Source organism: Pteronotus mesoamericanus, unplaced genomic scaffold, assembly GCF_021234165.1.
Source record: "Pteronotus mesoamericanus isolate MK-2021 breed Mesoamerican mustached bat unplaced genomic scaffold, CSHL_Meso_final contig_557, whole genome shotgun sequence".
NCBI classification, from domain to species: Eukaryota; Metazoa; Chordata; class Mammalia; order Chiroptera; family Mormoopidae; genus Pteronotus; species Pteronotus mesoamericanus.
This window is the reverse complement of record NW_026555200.1, coordinates 6,013,327-6,041,086: the sequence shown is the minus strand read 5'-3', so window position 1 is coordinate 6,041,086 and position 27,760 is coordinate 6,013,327. Positions and strand designations below refer to the sequence as shown.

The 27,760-nt window shown below is 58.0% G+C and overlaps 1 protein-coding gene across 3 annotated transcripts; it reads left to right on the top strand.

Moving 5' to 3' along the window:
• The first annotated feature begins 20 nt into the window (after positions 1–20).
• On the top strand, positions 21–27,760 carry H6PD (hexose-6-phosphate dehydrogenase/glucose 1-dehydrogenase). 3 transcript variants are annotated; one of them, XM_054579807.1, is made up of 5 exons: positions 21–76; positions 9,720–10,365; positions 11,378–11,495; positions 22,946–23,215; positions 24,017–27,760. In XM_054579807.1, the coding sequence occupies exons 2-5, from the start codon at positions 9,748–9,750 to the stop codon at positions 25,378–25,380; spliced, it is 2,370 nt and encodes a 789-aa protein (XP_054435782.1). In that variant the 5' UTR covers positions 21–76; positions 9,720–9,747; the 3' UTR covers positions 25,381–27,760. The 3 variants fall into 3 exon arrangements, with proteins under 3 accessions (XP_054435782.1, XP_054435780.1, XP_054435781.1); XM_054579805.1 differs by lacking the exon at positions 21–76 and adding an exon at positions 1,237–1,541; XM_054579806.1 differs by lacking the exon at positions 21–76 and adding an exon at positions 5,830–6,001.

Here is a 27,760-nt window from a genome sequence, read left to right as displayed (position 1 = left end):
AAGTTCTTTCTGTTGGCCCCCTCTCTCCACCTCTGCTGGAAGCTCCATGAAATAAAGAGCTGCCACAAGTTTCCAGGTTCGGGTCAGAATCCCTCCCTCCCTTGGGTGCCTGGTGTTCTTCAGCAGGGATGGGCGTGCATTCTCCTGTGTCTGGGGGGGGGGGGGGGGGAGCAGGAGAGGAGACAGAGTGGGAACGGGGGATCTATGTCCAAGAGGTGGTCCCGGGTGGTCTGGCTGGCCAGTGTGGGGTACCCCTGCCTTAGTTAACCCAAGGTCACTGCGGGTCTGCTGAGAGACAGGAAGGACTAGCTCTCTCTAACGGCCTGGGCCCCGTTGGGCGCTCCCACAGCGCAGCAGGGCTGGGAGAAAGGCGGGCACGGGGCTGCTGCGGGGGCGGGTCAGGTACTGCCTGAGAAGGGCGAGGGGGGTGGTGCAGGACCAGCGCACCGCCCACGCCATCCGCCGAGTGCGCTTTCACACCTCGGTGTCAGCCCACAGAGAGGGCCTTCTTCCCCTTTGCTGCCTTGCTAATAAAGCCACACAAGTGCAGGCTACCGTTTACCGAGCACTTTCCGAAGGCCTGGTAATCCCGGGGGCAGGTACCCTCTCACTGCCCTCTGGTACAGGTGCAGAGACTGGGTATTAGAGATGTAAAGCTGTCTGGTGAAGGCATGGCGATAGCGCGCTCTCTGACCCCTCAGTCAATACTTCCGGGTACGGAAAACGGGATGAGCTAAGCCACTCAACCAGACCATTGACCCAGGGGGAGAAAAGCAAGGCAAAGTCTGGGGAGGGCAGGGAACCTGTTCCCACAGCTTGTGCCAGATTCTGGGGAGGAGCCACCAACCAGGGCCCCTGCCCGCCTCCTCGGCACAGCCACTTCCCTTGGCCACTTGCGCGTCTCAGAAGGCAGCCGCTACGAGGCACTGCAAAGCCCCGTGCGGTTGGGAGGGAGGACCGACAACTCGCTCGCCCATTTTGCCCCGGAGCCCAGCGGATCTAAGGGAACCAGGAAATCTTTCCGGAGGCCCCGCCTTCTCCCCGGACAGCCCCGAGCCAGGGGGCGTGGTCTAGCCTCGGTCTCCGCCGCCGCCTCGGTCCCCGCCGCCGCCTCCGCCGCCGCCTCCGCCTCCGCCCCCGCCTGGCGCTCCGGGCTGGTTCCGCGGCGCGCGCGCGCGCGCTTCGCCTGGGGCCTCACCGCGCGCGCGCGCCCGGGACCCGGGGACATCCCCTGCCTGCGCGCGCGGAAGCCGCCTGTGTCTGAGGCCCCGGGGCGCCGCGCTTCCGGGCAGGGAAAGGGCAGCCCGGCTGAACTTGGCCTCACGCCCCCCGCCCCCACCCCGCTCGCTGTCCCCGGTTCCGCTGGTGAAACCCGAGCGCGCATCAGGCGCGGGGCCGCGTGACGCGCACCTGTCGGGTCAGGCCAGGCCCGCGGAAGAGGATGCGCGGGGCCCCGGCCTGAGCCCGGGCCGCAGCGCCCCGCTCATCGCGCCGCCCCGACGTTTCCCGGAGCAGCAGTCGGCTCTGATGGCTATGACGAAGTAAGCTAAGCTGCCTGTCCCGCTTTTTCTCCGGCCCCTTTGGCCACGGGCATTCGCTCTGGCCGGATGGCGGCTGCGCGCGCGCGGGGCCGAACCAGAGGTCGGTGGGTCGGGCCGCCGGCCCGGGAGGCCGGCCACGCGGCTGTTAAACCCGTGGGCATTTTGTAGTTGGGGAGAGTCACCTTCGCTACTACCCGCCAGCCTGCAGCCGCTGGGAACCAGGCTGGGCCAGAGCCTTCCCGAAATCTCCTCCCACCCTCTTTCCGCAAAATAAATTGTTCATGTCCACCTCGCCCAGATCTCTGGGCACAGGTTCTGTTTGGTGGTGGTTCGGCAGCAGGCAGCCATGCCCGTAATACTGTGAGGCTAGTCCAGAGGGACCAGTGGGGTCCCTTCCTAGGCTTTCTGGAATTCAGTCCAATGGGAGTAGGAAATCAGTGCTCTTGTCAAGGGATCTGCTTAATCTTTGGCATTAACCTTCAGGTTTCAATCAGCGTTTCCAATACACCCATCCAACGAATGGTTTTCCAGAAGTAAACCTGTCCGGGGCTCTGAAAATCAGCTCACTCAGATTTGAGTGTTTTGCCAGAAATGAGAACTGGAAAAAATCATAAGCCTGAATTCTTTGCACCCCGCTCCCCTACCTCGCGCCCCCGTCCCTAGGCCAGTGGCTCATGAAACGTAGCAGATGAGGGAAAACGGGGAGAGTGGGCACATTTTAAGTTGTTCTCTGCATTCTCTGCAGCAGTGGGTGGCTGATAGAATCTCTGAGCTTACAAGGCTAATCTTTTGGTATGTTTTGGGAACACCTGAGAGAAAAATGTGCAGTGTTTGGCCTGAACAGAGCTCATTTTTCAGAGAGCTTTTGGTGCACCTGTTTCTTTGAGGTACATGACTGCTCAACAGATAACCACTCTAGGCAAACATTCCTCAGTTGTATCCAAAGCCTAGAGTTTACTAAGTTACTCTCATAGATGGCTTTGGGCCAGTTTAAAGGGAAACTGTTCAATCTGTGGGCAAGGAAATGGAAACCAAGAGGCACTTTGGTCATCTGTGGCCTGGCCACTTCTCACTTTATTGGTGGCATCTGAATGAGTGCCATCTCAGGTCGAGAGCCATCTCAGGTCGGCAGACCTCACCTGGAGACCGGCAGGCTCTCGCCCCAGGGGCAGAGCAGGGAGCCTGGTTTTGCTTTTTGGCTGTCCAGCAGCGGGAGCCAGGTGGCTGTCTGGGAGGGTTCTTACCATGGTCGCCTCCCCGAGTACGATCATAGCCACGACCTGGGTTGCTTTTTCAGCCAAGGGTAAAAATGAAGCCATGATCCCCATTTGCAGCTGGAGAAAAGGCTGTCCGCGGCGAACCCCAGGGCTGCAGAGTGAGTGGCTCACCTTCCTGCTGTGCCCTTTGAGCCAGAGGATCAACCCCTCAAAGGCTGGGTGGGCGCTTTTTGACCATCTCAGCATCGTATGCTCAGCAGCCCGTGCTGTGGTGGGAAGGTCAGGAAGCTGTCCGGGAGCTGGCTGTTCTTGGCACTTCTTCTGTTGTGAGGTGGTTAATTGTTCTTGCGGCTGTTCCAAAAAGTGAGCAAGAAACGTCCCTTTGCTCATGATGCTGTTGGTTTCATAATAATTGGAGCTAACATTTCTTGGGTGCTCTTATGCCAAGCACCGTGCCAAGTGCTTTATATGGAGTGCCTCATTTTGTTCTTATCGATTTGTTTTCCCACTCTGTGGCCGAGGCACGGAGAGGTTAAATAACTGGTGTAAGGTCACACGGCTACCGTGTGGCCGAGCAAGGATGTGAACCTGAAGTTCTCCTACTTCACCGGTTCTCTAGAAACTGGATGGACCTTCCAGGTTTTAACAAAACAACTCAGGCTTGAGCACAATGTTTTCATGATGTCAAAAGGGAGCAGGAGAGTGAATCACTGTTAGGCCATTCACAGCAGTTAGTGTTCAGGGCACCCTGACCTCAGAGTGCAGAGCTGCCTCCCGACTAGGGTAGCTTAGGCAAGAGAGGTTGCCTATCTGTTTAAACCCCTGACGTTGCCTTCCTTAGAGGAACAGAAGGGGTGCCACCCTGATACAATGTTATACATGCTGCCATTGGGGATTGTGGTCTGGCCTTCCGGAGGGGCGGGGAGGCAAGCGCTGGAACAGGTCTGCCTGTATTCGTGACCTGTCACCTCTCCAACTTCAGTAGGTTATTTTACCTCTCTGTGCCTTAGTTTCCCCTCGGTGCATTCTAAAAATAGGGATAGTAATAATACCTACCTCACAGGTTGTCACATGATGCATGTCGAGCTCTTAGCCCAGCATTTCATGTATAATTTAATACTCTATAAATATCTTTTATTATTAATAGTATTGTTACAGGTAGCCAGCTGCTGCTAATGTGTACCATGTCACCATGCTTAAAGGCACCGTGGGAGGTTTCTTCCTTTGAGAGCTCAGACACAGGTGACAGTGGTCTTGTGCAAATGGGGTTTATTTGTTCCTTCAGCAGAGACTTACAGTGCACCCTCTGTGCGCCAGGCCTTGTATTGGATACGGGAGATACGCAGTGAACAAAACCCAGAAACTTCTGTCTTCATTGGCAAGTACATTCCTGAGGGGAGGGGTCGCAGACAACAAACACCATAAACGTCCGTGTCACACCCAGTATATTAGAAAGCGATAGATACTATGGAGAGAGAGAAAGCAGGGGGTGACAAGTTTACAATCTTACGTAGTCTGCCAAGAAAGCCTCCCTGAGAAGGTGACATTCCAGCAAGGCCTTGAAGCCAGTGAGGGGCAGCCTGTGTGGACACGTGCGGGGAGAAGTAGGTCAGGCGGAGAGAAGAGCCAGCACCAAGGCCCGGCGGCAGGAGGACGGGCGGCCGGAGCCGAGAGGGCGGCAGAGAAGCTGGGGAAGAGAGGAGAGCGGCGCTGGGTGGAGGCCAGCCTGTGTAGACCCTGCAGGCCATGGAACAGAGGAGTCACATGATCTGACCCCCCCCCCCGCCCCCACGGAAAGGTCGCTCCAACGGACTGCTTGGTGCAGGGAAGGAGAGAAACGGGAGGCCAGCGGGGCGGTTTCTACAGCAATCGGGCGGAGGCGGAGGTGGCCTGGACAGAGTGGAGTGGCGAAGGCGGGGGAACTGGGTGTTTTCTACATTACTGTCAAAGATAGAAACTGTAGGGTTTGTGACAGATTGGTGACCCCAAGGTTTTTGGCCCGAGTGCCGGGAAGGAGAGAGCTGCCTTTTGCTGAGAATGGGGAAATCTGCGGCTGGAGCAGGTTGGGAGATAAGTCAGCTTGATTTTAAATGGGGAAAGTTGTAGACATGCAACTCATGGTGTCAGAGTAGCAGCCAGTGGTCTGAGTGTGGAGCTTAGGGGGAGAAAGTCCAGATGGGAAGACCGACTTGGCAGGGAGGCCAGGCGTGCTGGTGAATGCGGAACAACCAACCCTGCAGGAGCGGGTGGTGCGGGAGCGGGGCCTGGATGGCAGCACTTGCCAATAACTGCTGTGTAAACGCTACTCGTGGGCCAAGTCCGAGCACATGTTACAGAATATCTTCATGTTGAGCATGGCTCATAGTAAAATGTAGCAAAATAATTAGGAAGTCATGAGTTTTGAGTATGTATTACCTGTGTGTTTTAATATCAGTTTAGCTCTAAGTTTGTAATGTTTGGTTGTTGATAATGGCTATGCTTAACAAGTGGCTGAAAAAGTTCCTGAAAATGCAGTGACTGAATCTTATGTGCAGGGACAGGGTGGCTCCAGTGCACCACCTGAGTCTTTGGGACCCAAGTTGGGGAACCTGAGGAGGGGATGGGAACGAGGACTCTCTCATATTAGGGGAAAGGGCCCTGGAGCCAGTTGCACCGCGCCGTCCCCGGCCTGGCCCCGGGTGGGTCGTTGGTGAGGGACTGACTTGCATGTGCAGAGGCAGCGGGGCGGGGGTGGGGGGGCCACAGGTGGATCCCAGCACACGGGAGAGAGAGCAGCAGAAACACCTGAGCTGGCGATTGGAGAGGAGGCGTGGCACAGCCCCTTGGACTTCAGTTGAAAGGGATCTTTAGTTTCTCGTTTTACTCCTACACATTCTTTTAAAAATTCCAAACTCCTGGGCTGTGATTTGAAGAAAGCCTCCCTCCTTCCTGCCTGGCAAACAGAAAGCAGGAGTCAGGGAGCAGGGTGGCCGCGGCCGCTGACCTTTACCTCCCGCTCCTCTCCGCCCCTTGGCTGCTGGGAACAGAGGACCGGAGCTGCTTCCGCCTCGGGTGTGCCAGAAGCTGCTGGCGCGCTGGCACAAGCTGGTCCGTGCTGGGCCTGGGCAGGCACGGCTCTGTGGGTGCCCCCTTAGCTGCCTGTCACTTGGGGAGAAACAAAGACTGGAACCCGATTCTGACCCAGATCCTCTGGCTGGCCAGTGTCCGCAGCTTTGCGGATGTTAGTAGAGCCATGCTCCAAAGGTGAGTCCCAGGATGCTGGGTAGGAAGCCCTGAGTCTGGGGGGTGGGGCGGGGCGTGGAGGGTGCCTGGCTGTGGACATGTGCCCCGTCAGGAGGACAGCCGCTGCACCCCGAGGGTGTCCCCGTGGCTCCGTGCTGTGCAGTGCAGTGCCGTGTGTTTCCAGCACGTGTTTCAGATGATCACTGTTGTGAATGAAATGGCATCTTCTGCCACTGAAGCTGTAGTTTCAAAGAGCTTTGTCTTAACTCCTGAATAACTGTTACCAGCACATTGCTTCACATTTCAGTCCTACATCTCTCTCCCCTCCCCACATTGGCCTGCGGCTCTAAGCACTTAACCGTCCTTCTGGAAAGGTGGTGGGTGTCTCTCAGATAGTAGGTAGTTATCTCCTTTCCTTGGGAACATAGGACCTAAGGGCAGGAAAGGTTGGCAGTGGTCCTTCAGCTCAGTCTCTCCCGTGGGCGGCTGAGCAAGGGCGGTGCAGCCGAGGTAAAAGCCTCCTCGTTCAAGGTGACGCGGTTCAGCTGCAGCACCTGGTGAGAGCCACCACATATTCCAACTCACAGTGTGACACTCTGCCCGTCCTGTCCCGAGCTTCTCCACCTTTCCACAAAGGGTTTCCTGTTTGTTTATTAAAAAGAGAAGAGATTGGTAGCAGGTTCAACAGTTAGAACGTTCTGTCCGTGTGTTTGGATAACTGCAAGCACGCAATTTTGGAAGATCCCTCTCCCAGCCCGTTCCCTGCAGGGCGGGCCAGGAGGAGGGGGGAGAGTTTCGGAAAAACCTCCCAAGGTAGAGCCTCGCAGGGGACGTGCTGGAGCCACCTGGTGTCCCTGTTTGTAGAGGAAATGTGGACCCAAACTGACTAGGTGACTGAATGAGGTCATGTAGCGGGGAGGTGGTGTGGAGCCCGGGTCCCGTGACCCAAATGCCGTGTTCTGTGTACATGGGGACGCAGGCTTTGTGACTCAACAGTTGACTTCACCTACAGTTTTCTTATTTGTAGAATGAGCATCATTGCAGAACAATTCTTTCCCAAGATGGGTTCGGAGAAAGAGTGAGGCAGTGCATTTAAATCCTCTGCGCACAGCGCCTGCATGTGCAGAGAATTAGTAATTCCTAAACATTAGGAATTACTATTGGGCTCAAGGTGGTTAGCAACCAGTTTGCAGGGGGGAGGGGCCCATCGAAACCAATGGAGGCCGTTGGAGAGGTCTCCGCTCATCGGAAGCCCTTTGCCTTGGTGAAGGGAGTGAGAGGCAGGTGCCGTTTGAGTCCCATGACAGCCATTGCTGTAGACTCTTCGCTCTGTATTCCTGAGTCTCGCCCTTCAAAGTGTGCTCTTCTGACCAGCTGTCGGCCCCTCCCTGGACGCTCTGTGTCAGAGTCTGCATTTCAAAGAGATCCTCAAGCGATTCAGATGCACATTAAAGCTTGAGAAACACCGTTAAGATTAAGAAAAAATGGTAATAAACCAGACACAGGCACACTGCCCTCAGGGGTTCAGGAGGGAGCTGCTCCCTGGAGTTGAGCAACCCCAGGGTGAGCAGCCTTGTTGCAATAGCTGGCAGCTCCGATGTGCACTTGTGTAAAGGTGTTCTGGGGACATACGCAGGAGATAAGGGGGTCTAACCCGGGACTGGGAGCGGGAACAGGCCTGGTCAGGGGAGGCGGAAGCAAGACCTCCCAGCCAGGACACGATTAAGCAGAGGGCTTTTTGCCATCGTCGTCTGGGGTGGAGTGGGCTGGAGGTCCCGGCCCTTGGGGGCCCCTCACCTGCCCACCCATGTGCCCTGAGGTTCTTGAGCTCCTTCCGCTGCTTGTACCAGGCTCCTCCGGAATGAACCGACCCGCCTGCCACACTCCAGCCAGGAGCCGGAGACGCAGGCTGCCAGCTGGCGGCTGCTCCCTCCCCAGGCTCGCCCCTGGGCCCCGCACTGACCTTGCAGCTTTTCCTTCCCTCCAGGCTGGGGCAGTTGCCAGTTAGGAAAGAAATGCTTGAAGGGCCAGGGACAGGGCTTGGAGAGCAGGAGAAGAAAGTGGAAGGGTCCTGTGGTCACTCTGGCTATGGGGGTGGGCACAGATGAGGGAGAGTGGAGGAGGGGCAAGGGGTCCCTTGGTCCTCCCATTAAAAGCTCCCTAAGGGGTACGTCCGGTGCCCTGTAGATCCTGGCGCAGACGCTATTGTTGGGTCCTCTTCTTGGTTTGGCTACTCACTGGTGCTTTCTCGGGGATGGGTCTCAAGGGAAAGTGGGGGAGGGGTCAGAGGCAGGAGGCAGACCTGGAGCCTTGCTGTGGGGGTGGTGTGGGCCTGCAGGGCCCTTCCGCGGCTCCTGTGATTTCTTCCAACCTCGCCTTTACTCTCTGTGGAACCAGATGATGGCCCCATCATTGAGGGTATTGTTCATCCATTACCCGGCAGGCGTAATAAATAGGTGCTCATCAGTCATCTTGGTCCTTCCTCATCCGCGCACCTCAGGCTGGGCCCCATTCCCTCATCTCTTTCCAAGACCCAGTCACTAACCATGGTTAATTCCGTCCGTACTTCCCTTTCCCTCGAAGCCCCAGCCTTGGTGGGAAGTTGGAGAAAGGGGAGCCACGGAGTAAAACCGAGCACATTAAGACTTGCAACCTCGGTCAACCAGAAGGCCGGAGAAAGCGAACCCTCTGGTGCCTCTGTGGCAGGTCCAAGGCCTCTCGCCTTTCATCCACATCAGCTGCTTCAAATTAGTCTGAAACCAGCCAAGGGGTTAGGCCCCACCTTGGGGAGGCCGCAGCATGCACTTGCTGTGCGGCGGCTCAGGAGCCAGGGAGGCTAGTGCCTGTCCGCCACCCCCCACCTTCTCACCAGGGGACCGTCACCTGCCTGAGCCTCAGCTGTCCTCCCTGCAAAAGGGTAGCTAGAATGGTAGCCACTCCACTGGGTCTTCTCAGAGTCCTGGCCGGCGTTCAGTGAGATCTGATGTGTATGTGCGCTCAATACAGCGTTTGCTGCTCTTGTTGCTTTCCCATAATAATAGCTACCACTTACATAGGACTTAATAGGTGGTAGGCACTGTCCTAAGCATATTATAAACATTAACTGCTTGTAACCTTGTAACAACCCTATGGGGTAGAGACCTCTGTTACTCTCATTTCAAGCGAGGAAACAGAGGTACGGAGAGGTTGTATAACTGACTCTCCAAGGGAAGGGTTGGAGCGGGGGTTTGGACTCGGTCACTTGGCTCCAGGGTCGATGTTTGTCAGTACTGCACTGTAGCAACGACCAGCAGTCATTTTGTGCTTAGAGCTCCGTGGACAGGGGAGGAGCAAACAGGGGCATGAGAGGAGGGGACCGGTGTCACTACGGGCCTGCCACGTTGCTGAGCTGCCCTGGTGGTCGGTCGGGCATCCTGTGCCCAGGGAGAGGCTGCCCTGGTCATGAGGTGGATAGCTCCGACCCCATGGCAGCCGCGTGGGCCTCCCTCATGCCTGTGCCACCTTCCCGGGCACAGTCCATGTTTACAGAGCAGGCTCCCTCCCCACTGGCTTCCTGGCACAGAAACAAGCTTCTGTGGAGGGAGGGGGAAGCTGTGAGACTCTTCCCGTTTTCCTGAGAAACCCGTGGCTGTTTCTTGCCAGGCAGGAAATGCTCGATAGCCTAGAAATGTGTTTGCCCCCGCATGGCAGCCACCTGGGATGTGTCTGATCCTTCCCTGTTCCTGTGTGTCTTTCCCAGGCACCCCGGGCACCCAGGCTTTCAGAAGATGCTCCCAGTGGCAGTGTGGGTGGCCCTGCTGTGCTGCCTGCAGGCCCAGGAGTTCCAGGGACATGTCTCCATAATCCTGCTGGGCGCAACTGGGGACCTGGCCAAAAAGTACTTGTGGCAGGGGCTGTTCCAGCTGTACCTGGATGAGGCGGGGAAGGGCCACCATTTCAGCTTCCATGGGGCTGCTCTGACGACCCCCGAGCAGGGCCAGGAGGTCCTGGCCAAGGTCCTGGAGTCCCTCTCCTGCCCCAAGGATGTGGCACCCGATCGCTGCGCCGAACTCAAGGACCAGTTCCAGCGGCTGAGCCAGTACCGCCAGCTGAAGACGACCGAGGACTACCTGGCCCTGAGCCAGGACATCGAGGCGCTGGTCCGGCGCGAGGGCCTCCGGGAGGCCGGCCGGATTTTCTACTTCTCGGTGCCCGCCTTCGCCTACGCGGACATCGCCCGCAGCATCAACAGCAGCTGCCGGCCGGGCCCTGGCGCCTGGCTGCGGGTCGTCCTCGAGAAGCCCTTCGGCCATGACTACCTTTCGGCCCAGCAGCTGGCCACAGAACTCGGGAGCTTTTTCCAAGAGGAGGAGATGTACCGTGTGGACCATTACCTGGGCAAGCAGGTGAGCTTCAGCTCGGAGCCTGCCTGGGTGGGAGCGAGCTGGGCACAGGTCGGCCCGTGGGCAGGGCCGCACTGCTCATTGTAGAATTAGACCCAAAGGCATGTGAGATCTGAGCTCTGTGGTCGTTTTGAAGGCGGGCAGGAGGACAAGGGACTGAGGACAAGCGGTGAGCAGGTCTGTGTGGCCCTTGTACCTGTGTCCCGTCCACGGCTTCGCAGCGGGGCCGGTCCCTGCTCTCTCCCCGGTGCCCGTTATCCCCTCTGGAGGCGGCTCCAAGCCCCTGGGAGCCAGGCCTGGCTTCCAGCTGGGGCTTCTGTGGGGATTAGGATGAACCACCTTATTCCATATCTATCTGCCTGTTCGGTATCTGTTTCCTCCTGAGTCTGTTTTGAACCAGAAGGCTGGCAACAAGATCTTAAAACTGAATAGGGACCCAAGGTCCGTGCCTCTCGGGCAGGCCCCGGTGGCAGAACATGGTCTGGTCACGCTGAATGTGCCCTTGAAGCACCTTTAGGACGTCTGTCCCCAGCAACGCCAGCAGAGAGCGTGCAGCTGTGCTGATCGGGCGGGCCCCGGGGCGGCCCTGGCTGCGGCCCTCTCGGAAGCTGCGAGATTCCTGGGGTGGTCCATAGGGTGGTGCCCGTCCTGGTGAGATTTTCACTTGTTTGTGGGAAAATGAAAAAAAAAAATTATGTACTAAATGTTTTCAATGTGAAGCTTTTCTTACTCCGTTTTTGGTGTTACAATATCTGTGATTAAAAGTTGATGGTAATAGATGATAGGTAATCTTAAATATTTTCTTTCTTGGCCAAATAGAAATCTGGTCACCCCGCGGAGGTCCCTTAACAGTGTTTGAGCCCTTGCTGGGCTGGGCAGCCCCAAAGGCCAGGGACTATGGCTCCAGGCGTCTCCTTGGAGCGGGGACTGAGAGGGCTGGGGCCCCTCCTGGGAGTCAGGACTCTGCTTCGCCCCGGGAGGAACGTGCGGCACAACCAGTCTCCTTCCCCGCCAGGCCGTGGCTCAGATCCTGCCTTTCCGAGACCAGAACCGCAAGGCCCTGGACGGCCTCTGGAACCGGCACCACGTGGAGCGGGTGGAGGTCATCATGAAAGAGACGGTGGACGCCGAAGGTGCGTGGGGGCCGGGCCTCGGCCGCTGCTGGCTGGCGTGCGGACCACGCTGCGGGCAAACCTGAGCAGCCGTTGCCGCCCTCTGGGAGCGGGAGGTCTAGCCAAGCACACTTGGCTCCTCCGCCGCAACAGCTGGCCCACAGTCAAGGCTGGAAGCTCACCTGAGTTTCCTGCGAGGGCGGTGGAGGCCCTCAGGTGACAAGAGGCCTCTTGCAGCTTTTGTACCTGTCCAGGTGGCAGGTACATCCCTGCACCTCTTGTCCCTCCCGTTCTTAACCCTCAGCTTAGCTGTCACTGTCTTGGGGAGCCTCTGCTGCGCATCCCGTGAGACTCGGAGTGCCACAGGCCTCTCTTCACTGCCCCTCCCAGTCTTCTTGATACCCCCGTTCAGGTGTCTGTCCCTGCAGACCGCAGAGCCCAGGCCACGCCCGCTCAGGCACCTGGCATGCACCTGGGAGTGCGCGTACCAAGTGGTGGCCTGGGTGTCAGAAGGCCCGAGTGTCAGGCCCGGCCCCGCCTTTGCCAGGGTGGCCTGAGCACGTCACTGCCCTCGTCCGAGAGGCGAGCCAGTGCAGTTGTGTGGGTGTCAGCCGCTGGGGCCCGTGAGCCCTGACATTCTGAGATGGTATCAAATTTGTTGAGCGTGGACTGTGTTCCAAGCAATAATAAAAGCTAATTTTTATGGTGTCCTCATCCCCCCCGGAGCCAAGTGAGGTGGGTGCTATTATTAGCCTCCACTGACAGATGAGGTTTGGTGATGTGCCCAAGGTCACCTGGCAGGAAGTGGTGGGGCCGGGGCCGGGGCCGGCAGTCTGGCTCCAGCCCTAGGCTCTCCCCGACGTCCGGCTCACTCGAGACCACTCCTGCAGCCTGGGAAGGAGGGTCGGGGCCTGTGCCCACCCCGCACTTTGTGCCCGGGCGGTGTGGGGCCCCCGACCCCTCAGGCCTGGGTGGGGTTGGAGGAGGTCTGCCCTTTCTCTGTGCCCTTTCCTCTTTTTTTTTTTTTTAATCTCTTGGTCACTCTCTCTAGCTTTCCCGCCCTTTCTCTTTGGATGTATGTGTAGAGCTAGAAACTCTCCAGTGAGACAGAGCGAGCCTCTGTGCCCTGATGCCTCATTGTGGGGAGACTATCTGGGGACCAACTCCTTGGGGCTGGGGATGTAGGCCGGGTGGGCGGGGGCAGTCAGGCCGGACTGGGAGAGCCAGGCCCACAGGGCGCTGCCGTCTGTGAGCGGAGCTGGGTTCCTCCCGTCCAGAGCCCAAATTGGAAAAGAGGTCCTCCCTGCAGTGAGCCTTTGGGGGTCCCAGGATCCCCCCAGCCCTGCCAGATACCCCCTGCTGTCCTCAGCAAGGGCCCAGGCCATGGGTCCCTTCTTGTGCCTGTGTACATCTGGTGTCCAGGCAGGAGTGAGTGCCGGGCCTTGGCTTCGCCACCTCTGCAGAGAGGTGAGCTGCAGCCGCAGCGCTGAGAGCGGTCGGTGCAATGGGAGGGGCCCCTGCCATACCTGCCGTGGGAGCCAGCACCTGGCTCTGCCTGGACGTGACCTTGGCCTGGTTATTGGCAGGGCTAGGCCGCCAGGACTCTCCCCCGCCCCACCTGTTTCTGGCAGCTCCTTCCTGTGCCCACCCTGGGTTGGGGAAGATCCGTGGTATCCGTAGATAGCAGCGGGCACCATGCCTCTTATTTCATCTTGGATCCGATGCCGTTTGTGGGTTTCTTTGCGGGATCCCTTTGTGGAGCCAGGGGCTAGGGAATGTGCAGCAGAAGTACTTTCGGGTTTTGGAGAAAGGAAAACAGAAGGCAAAGCAGGAAGACAGGCAGGGGCCCAGGCGCGTCTGGTTGTGAAGGCCAGCCTGTGGCAGGACGAGTCTCGGCCTGCACGGCGGTGGCCGGGGAGGGCGCTGCGGAGGCCCGGTCCAGCTGCCTGCAGGGGACGCGCTCTGAGAGGAGGGCCTCAGAGCTGCCCAGTCCCAGAGCACACACGGCTGCTGCGCTCCGGGGCGCCGTGCCTTCACCCTGTAGCAAAGAGACCTAGAGCAGGGCCAGCACAGGCGTGGGGGTGAGAGCCCACCTGCCCCCGGGGACATGCAGCCAGTGTGGGTGCTGTCGAGGGGCTTGCTCAGCCCACGGTCCTTGTCAGAGGTGGCCAGGAGGACTGCAGCTGTGCCGGGGGTGGGTCTCCCTGATGGCCTGCTTATTTGCCAGCTGCATATTCAGGCCCAAGACCGTGTGCAGCAGGGATGACTTCCTGCTGCAGTGCGCAGTGGCGCCTGGGACACCAGTCCTTTAGCAACAGAGTGTGTTCTCTGTCTCTATCTCTTTCTGTCTCCCTCTCCCTCTCTTCCTCCACCCCGACTCCCCCCTTAGACCCCGAAGGACCAGCATTCTTCACGTCCCCAGGGGGTGGCCTGGTGCAGCTCTGGTGCCCCAAGCACTGATGCTTGCTGTCCCCTCTGGGTCCTGCTTTGGACCCTGCAGCCATTGCATCGTGACCACTGAGCTCTGTGTCCAGCACATCAGGGCCTCGGCTCGCCTTCTCCCAGGGCCAGGGGCAGGAAGCAGGTGGGAGGAAGGACTGTCCTCACACTGGAGGCCACGGTGCCTGCCGCAAGGGGACTGGGTGTGGTGAGCAGGCAGGTTCTGAGCCCGCATTCTGACCGACCAGCCAAAGCGCAAAGTGTGGCTGGTCTTCTCTCCGCAGCCACCCCCCACCCCCGCCGCCCCGGCAGCCAGCCCCGGCTTTCCCCGCCTTCCTGGTGGTAGCCGTGCAGCCCCTGCTGGGTCCTGTGCAGGGAGGCACTGACCTGGTCCCCGCTGGCAGCCTGGACTGCCACACGGGCGCTGGCAGGGGAGGGGCTGCGAGCCAGGCCTGGAAAAGGAGCTTTTCTGCTCAGAGCTGCTGCAGGCCCTGGGAGAGGGACCTGTGAGCTGCAAGGTCACCTCGATGTCCCCACCCCCATGCACTCGCATCCACGGGGCAGAGGCGGCTTCCCGGCCTCCCTCCGGCAGGGCCGGGTGAGTGGTTTTTTCCTCCTTTCCGCCACAGCCTCTGGCCCAGGGGGGTTTGCTGCAGCATCGAGGCTGCTGCATGCAGAGCAGGGAGAGAGACAGACAGATAGACACAGGGAGGAGGAAAGGAAAGAGCCATCGTCCCGCCAGCCCCGCAGTACCCGGCTCCCTCTGTCTCATGTGGGGCGTCCTCCCGAGGAGTCCCCACCCAGCAATCCCCTGAGAGTCACAGAAACCCCGGGCCCCCGGGTCTCCTGAAGCAGCCCCATGGGCCATGCGAGGGTGACCTTGGCCAGGCCACCTTCTGTGTGCGGATGACGCCTGCTGGCCCCCGTCATGGCCTCTGGGAAAGGCTCTGCCGAAAGGAGGGCTGGGTCTCTAATGGACTGAGGTTCGGCCTGGGAGGGTCCCTGCTCTGATGCTGGGGAGGGACTGTGAGGCATGTTCCCTTCTGAGGCTTGGAGTGACTGCTCGGTGCCTCTCAACGGGGGACGAGGCCGCCAGGACCCTCCCAGGTGCACCCCAGCTGTCCTGCCTTCCAGCCGGTGTTCCAGAAGGGCAGGCCGCTCGCTCGGCAGGGCAGCTCCCCGGCCCGGCTGCAGGGCGGGTGCTGGGGTGGGGGGTGGGTTCAGCGCGGCCGCCAGGCTTCCTGACCAGCCGGCAGCTCTCTCCTTGGCCCGGCGCCCTTTTTATTTTTAGTGATCCTGGAAGGTATTGGTGGGGATTGCAACTGGCTTTTGTTTTTTTTTGTGCACGTATATTCCTGTTTTTACTGGGAAATTTTGGGTCTCTCAGAATGTGGAGGCAATGGGGATGGGGCTGCTGGTCCCAGGTCCAAAGGCTGTGTGGTCCTCAGTACATCCTCTATTACATGAGAACTGTCCAGAAGGTATCCAGCCATCTAATGTGAAAAATGGAGACATTTATTGAGGAAGATATAAGTTACAGGAAACATTGTACCTAGGACAATGACGTCCCAGTCCCCTCCAAAGTGGCACCTTGGGACCTCACACCGTTCTCCCAATCACTATCAGCTGCCTTGTGGTGTTTTCCTGAATCTCACTGATGGTCTGAAATCTCCTCCCCTTCAAAGGTGACTTTAGTTTTGGGAAAAGCCAGAAGTTGCAGGGGCTGTAGGGGGGCTGAATCTTCTGGGTGATTTGATGTTTTACCAAAAAGCTCTGCACGAGACGTGATACCTGAGCGGGTGCGTTGCTGTGATGAAGCTGCCCATCACCAGCTGCCCACAGCTGCGGCCTCCGAATCATCCGAATAGTTTCCGCAGAGGAATGTTCAAGCCTAGCACAAAATTTGATGGAGATTCATTACTCTATTCGCTCAGTCATTTTGAATGTGAGGGCCACACAGCGTACATGCTCACTCAACGTCATCTACCACGTCCCCTCTGACGGGTATGGTGAAGTTACCATTGTTCATGCATGCGCCTTCCAGTCCACTCTCCTTGGCTGCCAGGTTACTTCGATGCCTTACAAACCATTCTTGTTATATTACAATGGCTTGGCTTTTTCCAGACAGACCTTGTATAGTGATGATGACCCATTGCCGCTCTCTTGGCTTGTCTTGCGGGTTAAATCAGATGATGTACTTAGGAACACTTTACAAATGGAAATGCTGTTCTGCCTTCACGTTGCTAAGGGCAGGAAGTAGCTGCAGTCTCGGCCTCTGGACTCCACGTGACTTATGTGTGACTTGTGCTGGGCTATATAAAGACCTGTACTTGGTCTGTTACAGCTTTATGACCATTCTTCACTGAACATTCTCTCTCTCTCTTTCCCATTTAAATATATATTTACATTTTCATATATTGACAATCTGCATAATCTATACCTTTTAGTAGCTCCATATTTTTGTTCAGTTCTGCTCATACTGCAGAGTAGGAATTGTTCTGCTGATAGTCATTTTGGTTGTTTCTGGTCTTTGCTATTTTTGAACAGTACTTTGTGTGCTTTCAAAAAAAATTAAGATATAATTCTCATGCCGTAAAGTGTACCCTTTTAAAATATACAATTCAGTAGTTTTAAATATATTCACAAACTTGTGCAACCACGGTCTCATTCTAAAACATTTATAAGAGATGTTTTTCCCCTGTAAGTATACTTCTGAAGTGGAATTAATAGGCTACCAGGTAAGGTCTACTCTCTAGCTGTTACTGCGTCTCATCAGACCTCTCGCCTTCCGCAGGACGCTACCCTGTGAGGGGTCGGGGGCAGCGCCGCCGAGGGCCAATGCCGTGCGTCTCCCCTGCTTGTGTCTTGGATGAGCTCTGGACTTAGGCGGGTGGAAGCCGAGTGTTCGGGGGCCTTTCTTCCCGGCGTCCATCCTGGCTGTGTTCCATCGTTGTTCAAACATGCATGGATTTTAACGCTTACCTTTCAACCAGGAAAAGGATGCTAGGAGTCAATAGAGATCATTTTCAGAAGAAAAAAAAAAGTCAGTCCCCAGGAACTGGTGGTAGATAAGAGAAAACCAGCTTGTTGGGCGTCTTTAAGAGGCCTAGCTGCCCCCCCTCACCCCCACACCCTGTGCTTAGCTGCATGGCCTCGCCCTGAGAAACACAGGCCTGTGGTTCTGGTCACTGCACTTGAACTCTGAATAGACAGAGCCAGCCAGGAAAGGGTCAAAATCCACAAAGCCTGTGGGCTGCGCTCAACACGGTGCACCCCCTGAAGCTTGAAATTAGGGATAAGGGAAGCTCTCTTTTACGCAGCGGGTGGTAAACCTATGAAACGCTCCCTCCCCATGGATTGAAAGAGGATAAAAATAGGAAAAGGGCCACTTAGGGATTTGCCAACTAATGAATAGTAAGCAGATAACAGGGCTTTTAAGGACTCTGCTGTGTTCTCTCCATCAAGAATTCATCTGTTCCCAAAGCTTTATTCTCTATAGTCTTAAATCTGCTGTGATTCATTGATTCCAAGACCCATTTATTTTTTCCATATTCAGATGTCTCTGAAGTTGGGCTTCCTGTTGATGGGGGAGCAGAGTGGAATTAGCAGCCCATTTCTTCCACCTTGGTTATAAAACAATGATTCTTTCGCCGGCGATGGCATTTTTGATCTGATGGAACCCAGTATCCCTTGCAGCCTCCGTGGCGTTTGCCGGTCCCGTCTGATGCCTCCAGCCGCCTTTTAGGTATTTTCACAGCGCCCCTTCAGACTCAGCACATTTAGATCTAAAACCATTACTGCATTTTTCTCATGAACTACCTACCACCTGCTTTTTCTGACTGCTTACTCCCAAAGGGTGGCGGCTCTCTGAGCCGCCTGGCTGCTCGCCCCCCTCTTTCCCTGCTGTGACAATAAAAACACCAGTCAGCGTTTGTCAGGGCTTCCAGTGTACCAGGCGTGGTTCCAGGTATACATACGTGCTAACTCGTTAACCCCACAGCCGCCCTACTGGGAGGTACTGTGACAGTTCCTCTCTTATGTGAGGGACAGAGCCCCTCGCCCGGGGTCACAGGGCTAAGGCGCGGCAGAGCAGGCAGCCTGGCTGGAGCCCTCCACTCTGGGTCACGGCTCTGAACGGCCGTTCACTGAGCCAGCCGGCTCCACGCAGTTTCTCCTCTCCTGTGGACTGCCGTCTGTGTTCCTTGTTGCTCCGTGTGGTCAGGCCCTGCTGGAAGTCCTTCTTGCCGGCCCCTTGCTGCAGCTCGCCCGGCACATCCCAGACAGCCTGGCTGTCCCCAGCACTTGCCTTCATGTCTCCACTTGTCTGCTGTAATACTTTAAAAAAAACAAACAGTTTTATTGAGACCTAATTTGTCTATCACATTATTCACCCATTCAGAGGATGCCATTTGGGGGGTTTTAGATGCGCCCAGGGTTGTGCAGCCACCGCCAACACCCGTTTTAGAACCTTCTTGTCACCCCCGAGGAACCCTGGGCCCCTTCGCGGCCGTCCGCGAACCTCCCTGTTCTCTCCAGCCCCGCGCCACCGCTAGTCTGTCTCTGTGGATTTGTCCATACTGGACATTTCGTATAAATGGAATCGCACGATGTGTGGCCTTTTCTGTTTGGCTTATTTTACCTGGCGTGATGTTTTCAAGGTTCATGCATGCTGTAGCCTGTGTCCGAACGTCATTGCTTTTTGTGGCTGCCTAGTGTTCCGTCCTTGGACAGACCGCGTTTTAGCGATGCATTCGTCCGTGGCTGGACGTTTAGGGCGCTGCTGTGTCTTGGCTGCTGTGGATAACGTGGCTGTGCACATTCATGTACAAGTTTTTGTGTGGACACGTTGCTTTCATTTCCCTTGGGTACACAGGGCCGTGGGATTGCTGGGTCACGTGGTAACTCCTCAACTGGCCGAGGCCAAGAACTTTGGCTCCTCAGACTCCTGGGTCCCGTTTCCAAGGCCCTTTCCATCCGCCCTCGGTGTCTGCCATTCGGAACCTCAAACAGGCTGCTTCTGCCAAGCCCGGCTTGTCATCTGAACCTCATGCCGGGGGCCGCCCTCTGGCTCATTCTGTTCACCCAAGTAGGATGTGGCCTGGGGCAGAGTCAGCCCACACATATGTGTCTTTGGGACACACAGTCTTTTAAAAAATCTGAATTGTTTGTGCACATTTAAAAATCATGAGATTGGCGCTGGCCAGTGTGGCTCAGTGGGTTGGAGCGTCGTCTGTAACCAAAAGGTTGTGGGTTCAATTCCCGGTCAGGGCACATGCCTGGGTGGCAGGTTCAATCCCCGGTCCTGGTATATACAAACCCTGGTTGTGCGGCTGTGGCTCCCAGTCTGGGCACATGCAGGAGGCAGCTGACCAATGCTTTTTTCTGGCATCGATGCATGTTTCTCTCCCTTCTGCTCCCTTTTTCTCTCTCTACAAAGCAATGAAAAAAAATGTCTTCAGTGAGGAAAAATGTATATATATTAAAAATAACCCATGCGATTATACCCAGTGATCCAAATGTTCATATTATATTCTTCAACCCCTGGGAGGTACCACCTGATGGGAGCTGAGGCAGTTAACTGTCCTGGGGGCATAAGCCCTGCCCACTCCACCTCACACTTTTGCTGGCCCCTCTCGGCATGGGGGTCCTGACCTTTGACCTAGTCCCGTCCTCCGAGAGCCCAGCTCAGCCTGTGTCTTTGACCTTCGTGCTCCCTGGCGTTCCTGCCACTCAGGTGGCACCGCGTGTAACCTCTGCTGTGTGGTGGTTTCAGTGGGAGTGGTGGGGTGGGAAGTCCAAAGGGAGCTATGTTGGTGGCCAGCACTGCGGGCGCTGGGCCGACTGCCGGGGTTCGAACCTTATCCAGCTCTGTGACCTTGGGCAGGTTACCTAACTTCTCGGAACCCCAGTTTCCTTATATTTTAAACGAGGGGTTACAGCCGGACTGCGTAATGTTTCGCTGTTGTGAGGAGTGTGGGAACTGATACACACACGTTGCTATTGTCATGATCTTTTCCCTGATGTCTTCTCAACAATCCTGTAAGAGGGTTGCAGATCAGAGCCCGTGCGGCTGGGGAGCTCGGCCCTGTCCTCCCGGCGGCGGACTCCTGGAGCATTGGGGCCGGACGGTGGGGCTGCGCCGCCCGGCACCCTCAGATGTGCACTCTGGCCCGGGAGGCTGGACTCCCATTGGAGACAACAGTCAGAATTCTACCCTGGGGGCAAGGGTGCCTTCCTGCAAGAGGGCTCCTGGCTTCCCTTCTCGCCCCGCACACTGGCATCGCCATCAGGCGTGGCACATTGGGCTGACTTCAGGGCAGGTTGTCCGTGGGTCGTGGCCCGGCCCTGCTCGCCACCCGGCTGGCCTGGGCTGCACGGGAGCCTGGTCGGGACAGACGGTGGGGGACCGGCGCCCAGAACCCAGGGTGGCTGCTGTGAAGCAGTGTGCTCGGCCAGGCTGGGCTGACCAAGGAGCCACTTCTCTGTTTGATTTAGATAGGGATTAGATTAAAAAAACAATGCTACAAAACATGCGTAAGCTCTACAGAACTATGGTATAACAAATACCCTGTACTGAACCCATGTTTATGTTTTTTTTTTAAGATTTTATTTCTTTATTTTTAGAGATGGGAAGGGAGGGAGAGAAACATCAATGCGTGGTTGCCTCTTGTGCGCCCCCTGCTGGGGACCTGGCCTGCAACCCAGGCATGTGCCCTGACTGAGAGTCAAACCAGCGACCCCTTGGTTCACAGACCGGCACTCAGTCCACTGAGCCACACCAACCAGGATCAAACCCACCTTTAAAAAAGAGCTTTAGCCCTGGCTGGTGTGTGACAGGCAACCAGTCGATCTATGTCTCACACATCAATGTTTCTCTCCCTCTCTTTCTCCCTCCCTTCCTCTCTAAAAATAAATAAATGCATAAAAATCTTTAAAAAAGAACTTTATTGTCTCCCGCCTCCCTCCCCAAGTTCTATCCCGTATCCTCTCATTCGCTCTCCCAAATTTTGTGTAGGTTATTCTCTTGCGTCTCTCTGTTCTTTCCCTGTACCTCTGACTCAGTGACAACACACTGTGGAATCCTGAAGGGGAGTCAGACTGTGCGCCTGAGGGGGCTGTTTTCACCCCATTATCCTGCATTCAGGGTAATCTCTTCGGACCTGACTTCTAGTAACTGACTCTTTTCAACTCTTTCTAACACATAAAACCCATCCATTGCATTTCTAATTTCCAGTGATATTTTCCCCTTTGTTGAAGTTCTGTTTTTTCCGGTCACTTCCCATCCTAGTTCCAGAGTTAATGTGATGGAAGCCTCCCTGTGCCTGTCGGCCGGGTTTTGCGACTGGGCCGTGGCGACGCCTGCACGTTCGTTTTCTCTGCGGCTCCGTGTCGCATGGTGGACGGCGGCACTCCGTCAGGTGCCAGGGACGCAGCAGCGAGCAGAGACGCAGCCCCTGCTCTGGCGGAGCTTTAGGGGTGGCAGGGAAGAGACAGACGGACACTGAGTCAGTGGGCAGGGTGCGGGGGATGGGCAGGAGGCGGGGCCCCCGGGAGGGTGGGCCCGAGGTCCGTGGCATCTCCTGGAAGCAGGACCTGCAGGGCGAGTGGAGGTGCTGGGTGTGAGGCTGTCGGCAGAGCTCACACTACGCTCTGGAGGCGGGAGTGGAGCGTAGTGGGTCTAACCAGCTCCTGACCCTGCCGGTGCCGGCCCTGAGCTTCCGACGCCTCCCTCTTGGGCAGAGCAGGGGCAGCGGTGGCGGCTTCCACGCAGGATCCCTGTGAACGCGAGGGGCACGTGGAACGTCCTGGCCCCGCGCCAGGCCGCGGGAGGCATCGAGATGTCATAGCCGGACCGCGTGCTCAGTGTTCCGTGTTACTCCCTTTTGCCATCACAGTGACCCTGCCCACCTGCCACCCTGACGTCCACACCTGGATGTCCTAAGCTGAGACACACCTGAAATGGAAGTCATGGCTTCCCCTCCGTCAAACTGTTTTGCAGATGCCACCAGCGCCTGTCCTTTGTTTAGGCCCCAATTCTGGGAGTTACCTTTGGTTCCCCCTTTTTCCTCAGCAAGTCCGGTCAGCCCGACTCCAGAACGAATCGCCCACCCCCTCCGGCTCCTGTTCTGCCTCTAAAGCCGCCTCCTCGGTCTCCTCGCTTCTACAGCCGCTCTCCCCACAGCAGGCCGGGGGTCCACCCCGCGTACACGTCAGAACTTGTCCTTTCCCGCTTGAAACCTCCCAGTGGCTTCCCCTCAACTCAGAGGCCAGTGTGGCCTCTGTGCCTGGGGCTCCAGGCCCCTGTGCTCCTGTCCCCTCCCTCTGGCTCGCCCTCCAGACCCCTCGCCAGGCAGGCTCCGTCCTGCCTCCGGGCCCTGGCTTCCCACGTGCTCTCCCCGTGGTTCTTTGCAGGGCTGGCTCTTTGGGTCTCCGAGGGGCCTTCTTATTACCCTCTGGCGACATCTCAGTTTCTCTACAGACTTATGGTCTTCTCCCTCCCCCCTTCCCTCCCTGCAAGCCGAGGAAAAGGACCTGTCTGTGTCCTTGGTGCCTGCAGGTTGCCTGGCACATTTGTGCACTTGGTAATGGGTGACGCTTGTCAGCAGGAGGCACAAACAGAGACTCAGAAGGCACACACCAGTAAGCAGCTGTCAGACCCGAGAGCCCAGGCCGATGCCCGGGGGTGGGGGTAGGGATGGGGGGAAGGTGCGGGGGCAGGGCCAGAGGCCGGCTCCATGCCTGTGAATGCAGCCTGGCCCTTGCTGGGATCAGAGCCTTCCCCACGCTGTTCCTGGAGAAGCCCAGAGAGTTTGACATCTTGTTTAAATGGCTGTCACTGAGGGGAGGTGGCCCAGAGACACCGCTGTCCTCCTCTTGGTGCGGTTTTCTGCCTAAACCGTTTTTGTAGGCTCCCTGGGCTGGAATGAGGGTGCGGGACAGGGCGTGCCGGGTGAGGTCCCAGTGCCCCTCGGAAAGTTGGGTGTGCTGCCTGCGCTTCATGGCCTCCTCCTTCCCCTCCGCCTCCTGCTCAGGTCGCACCAGCTTCTACGAGGAGTACGGCGTCATCCGCGACGTCCTGCAGAACCACCTGACGGAGATCCTGACGCTGGTGGCCATGGAGCTGCCCCACAACGTCAGCAGCTCGGTGGCCGTGCTGCAGCACAAGCTGCAGGCCTTCCGGGCGCTGCGGGGCCTCCGGAGGGGCAACGCCGTCGTGGGCCAGTACCAGGCGTACAGCGAGCAGGTGCGCAGGGAGCTGCACAAGCCAGCCAGCTTCCAGAGCCTGACGCCGACCTTCGCAGGTGGGCTCCAGGGCAGGCTGTGCCCCTTGGGCCGTCCCCGCCGCCGCCGCGGAGCTTTCTGGGAGAGCGGAGCTCCCTCAGGCTGCAGATACTAACCCCACAGCAAGAGCAGCAGCCGGTGACCAGGCGCTGACCCGAGCCCGGCGCTTTACATACATCATCTCGTTTAGTCCTCACACACTTACACCCCCGAGGCAGGCATGCTCATCACCCCCAGTTAAAGGGAAGGAGATTCGAGACTTGGTGACAGTGAAAAACCTGCCTGGGGTCCAGCCGAGATAGTATGTGGGGAAACAGGCTTGGACCTCGAGCCGGAGTCCACTCCGGGTCTGGCCCTTAGCACCCTCTGCAGGCGTCCCTACCTATGCGCCATCCCTGCCCTTCTCCGGTGCTGACCTTGCTTCCGGTCCAGAGCCCTCTGTCCAGAGCACCGCCCCCCCCCCCCCCCCCCCCGCCCACCCCGGGCGTCAGGATCCCCTGCCCAGAGACTTTTCTCAGAGGCTCCAGGTCAGGGATTCAGCCACCCCTCCTTCCTCCGGGGCCTGTGGGTCCGGGAGAGGGGCGCGTCCCTGATGGTCCCAGCGCTTGTCCGGCTCTGCTGGGGAGAGGGTGATGGGAGGGGCGCAAGGTGGGGGCGAGTCTAGCGAGGCCAGGGGTGTGCTGGCCCAGTGGGCGCCCAGAGGTGGGGTTCGGGGAGGAGGAGGGCTGGCTGGCAGGAAGTCGGAAGGGGAAGTCGAGTGGTCTGGGAAGTCCCCGCTTCCCTGCGCTGAGTGTCACCGCGCTGTCCCCCCGTCACTGCAGGCATCCTCGTTCACGTGGACAACCTGCGCTGGGAGGGCGTCCCCTTCGTCCTGATGTCGGGCAAAGCACTGGACGAGAGAGTGGGCTATGTTCGGGTCTTGTTCAAGAACCAGGCGTGCTGTGCCCAGAGCGAGAAGCACTGGTCCGGGGACCAGAGCCGGTGCCTGCCGCGGCAGATCGTCTTCTATATCGGCCACGGCGAGCTGGGCAGCCCCGCCGTGCTGGTCAGCCGGACTCTTTTCAGGCCCACCCTGCCCTCCAGCAGCTGGAAGGAGGTGCAGGGCCGGCCTGGGCTCCGCCTTTTTGGCAGCCCTCTGTCCGATTACTACGCCTACAGCCCCGTGCGGGAGCAGGACGCCTACTCCATCCTCATATCGCACATCTTCCACGGCCGCAAGGACTCCTTCATCACCACGGAGAACTTGCTGGCCTCCTGGCTCTTCTGGACGCCCCTGCTGGAGAGCCTGGCCCGCGAGGCCCCGCGCCTCTACCCGGGGGGAGCTGAGAACGGGCACCTGTTGGACTTTGAGTTCAGCGGCAGCCAGGTAGCCTTCTCCGTGCAGCAGCCGGAGCTGCTGGTGCCGGGAACAGCTTCCGCCCCGGCGCCCAGTGACTTCCAGGTTCTCAGGGCCAAGTACCGAGACAGCCCCCTGGTCACAGCCTGGCCGGAGGAGCTGATCGCGAAGCTGGCCGACGACATCGAGGCGGCGGCCACGAGGGCGGTGCAGCGCTTTGGCCGGTTCCACCTGGCGCTCTCGGGCGGCTCCAGCCCCATCGCCCTGTTCCAGCAGCTGGCCACGGGGCACTACGGCTTTCCCTGGGCGCACACGCACGTGTGGCTGGTGGACGAGCGCTGCGTCCCGCTCTGGGACCCCGAGTCCAACTTCCAGGGCCTGCAGACTCACCTGCTGCAGCACATCAGGATCCCCTACTACAACGTGCACCCCATGCCCGTGCAGCGGCACCAGCGGCTCTGCGCCGAGGAGGACCGGGGCGCCCAGGCCTACGCCGAGGAGATCTCTGCCTTGGTCACCAATGGCAGCTTCGACCTGGTGCTGCTGGGCATGGGCACCGACGGGCACACGGCCTCCCTCTTCCCGCAGTCGCCCGCCGGCCTGGACGGCGAGCGGCTGGTTGTGCTGACCGAGAGCCCCTTCAAGCCGCACCACCGCATGAGCCTCAGCCTGCCCCTCATCAACCGCGCCAGGAAGGTGGTGGTCCTGGTCATGGGCAGGTTGAAGCGCGAGATCACCCTGCTGGTGAGCCGCGTGGGCCACGAGCCCAAGAAGTGGCCCATCTCGGGCGTCCTGCCTGACTCTGGCCAGCTGGTTTGGTACATGGACTACGAGGCGTTTCTGGGATGACGGTGCCTTCGCCCTCCGCTCGCTCCCATGCTGTCTTTCACCTGTCCTGTCCCCTCCCCTGTGAGTCCTGCCACCTGCCCGCGTGCCCCAGCTCTGGAATCTGATGCCTCAGGGACAGGCCCTGGGAGAGGCCCTATCCCAGTCAATCCCTTTGAGAGTCCCCATCGAGTTGTGGGCAGACACAGAAACAAGGAAGAAGTGGAGGCTCAAGAGCCACCTCGCATCCAAGGTAGGAGAAAAACATCCACCCGAAGGAAAGACCTGCGGCAGTGACCCATGAACATCACGCAGCACAAAACAGGACGGTGTGAAAGCTCCCAGCCTCAGAAGGAGGTGTGCAGTCGGCTGAGAGGAAGAGTCCGGAGTGGGGGCCCTCGAACTGGTTCCCGTGGAGAAGGGTGTGGATGGGAGACAGGCGGCAGCGCCGCGGCGAGCGGGCGCTGGAGCCGTCTGGCACGCTCTGGCTGCCGCAGCCCGTGCTTCCCAGGCCCCCTTCTCCCCGGGCCTCCGCCATTCGGCCTGCCTTCCCGTCTGCCTGCTCAGTGTGCTGGGTCCCTCCTCCTGGGTCCCGACTGTGGGTGCTCTTTCTGTCCCGGCTCTGTGCCTTGGCTGTCCCCCAGACGCCCCATTCATAGACAGATGGAAGATGATGACAGTAACACAGCCACAAATACTAGGATGTCACAATGGTGCCAAAAATCTTGCGACTGCTGCTTGGAGCCCTTTCTCAGCAGGTGAACTTCTGCGCATGGGGGAGGTGCCGGCGCCCCAGCTCCTCGGCCGGGGGGCATGGCGGCCCGTCCCTGATGTCAAACATGCTGGGCAGAAAGGCTCAGGCCATTCCAAGGAGCCCTTCTGTAAGAGGGTCCTTTACATCTCAGGGGACTTCCCAGCAGGTGTTTCCTCTCTTGTTTTACCAGGAAAGACCCAGTCAAATATTTCTTCAGGGGAGAGATGTGCCATCGAATGACAGACCATCCAGACACTCTTCCCTGACCAGACAGGACCCAGGCCCTTTGGCGGGGCAGCCACAGTGCACAGTAGCAGTGGCTGCCGCCCGCCTTTCTCACACTACCTCTTGGGGGCATCCAGCCTGCCGCCTCCCTGTCTGCCGCCTCACACTTCACCGCTAACACACTGCCGGAAGACTTGGGGAACAAACTGGGTGCTTCTCCTTAAGAATAGGTTGGGTGCTCTGCTCTTCAGCATGGGGCAACGCTACTTGTTTTCCCAGAACCCCCAGGGGGTATCTTTGAAATGCTTTTAAAAGAATCAAAATTTTCAGGATACATTTAATTTTTATTTCTATGTCCCACATGGTCATGCCCCCGAGCTGTGACGATCAATGAAGGAGAGATTTTTCTGTGTGCCTCTGACTCATACCCACACTGTGTATCAATTGAGCAGTGCCCGCGTCAGACTGAGGGCTTTCCTTGGTGAGGCAGAGCATCACAAAACCCATGTCTTTACTTTTGTCTGTTCAGACTTCCCTCAAGGCTGTGGGTGTGCAGGAATTACTGCTCTTGTTTTGAGATGTGAGCCTATGAAATGGATGCCTGAGCCGGGCAGTCTTGTTAAAATTCCACTTCCCTTGGCCTCCAGCGGCCAGGTCCAGGTGGGGCATCTCTCCGTACACTCACAGAGCTCACCTTGGCAGAACGGAATCACAGTACCGGGTCGGGAAGTCTCCTCCGTTGCTGGAGGTCGGCATCTTAGCTTTTTGGCGGACCGAGGCGGTTGTAGTTCGGGTGCCACCTGTGGCCAGGTGGGGGCGCTCGTGCACCATCCCTGCCGGTTGGCGGTCGGACTTCCCCGCCTTCCCGCGTTGTACTTGCATTTTCATAATCTGCCTCCCTGAGCCCTTGGCCCTGAACACTCCCCCAGCTGTTCTCAGGGAATTTCTTCCTCTGCGGTTGCAACACCAGAGAGAAAGCGACCTCCCCAGGCCCAAGCCTCAGCCCAGGACAAACGGTGAGCTGTGCCACCGTTTCTGAATAATAATGAGTCACTGCCGGCCTGAGCCTGGCACGTCCTGTTCTGAGTGTTGCTAGGCCTCAGAATGCACCCTTATCTGTGGAGGGTGTGCACCCGGGGGTAGGGATGGGGCAGAAGGGCCAAAGCGTTCCTTCCCAGAATCAACTGCTGTCTTTGAGTCACATCCGAAAAGACCCCTGGGAGACATTGTCAGTCTTTGCTCCCAACTGCTCCCCACCTGCTCCCCGCCTGCTCCCTGCCTGCCCTGCGCCGGGAAGGAGGGAGTCTCAGAACCGGGCCAGCTGCACTGCTGGCTTCTGAACTTCCTGGACCATAAACCGCATCCAGAAACCCTTTACATCACGAGTCCTGCAGCAATCTGTCTCACACACAAATGTAACATGGG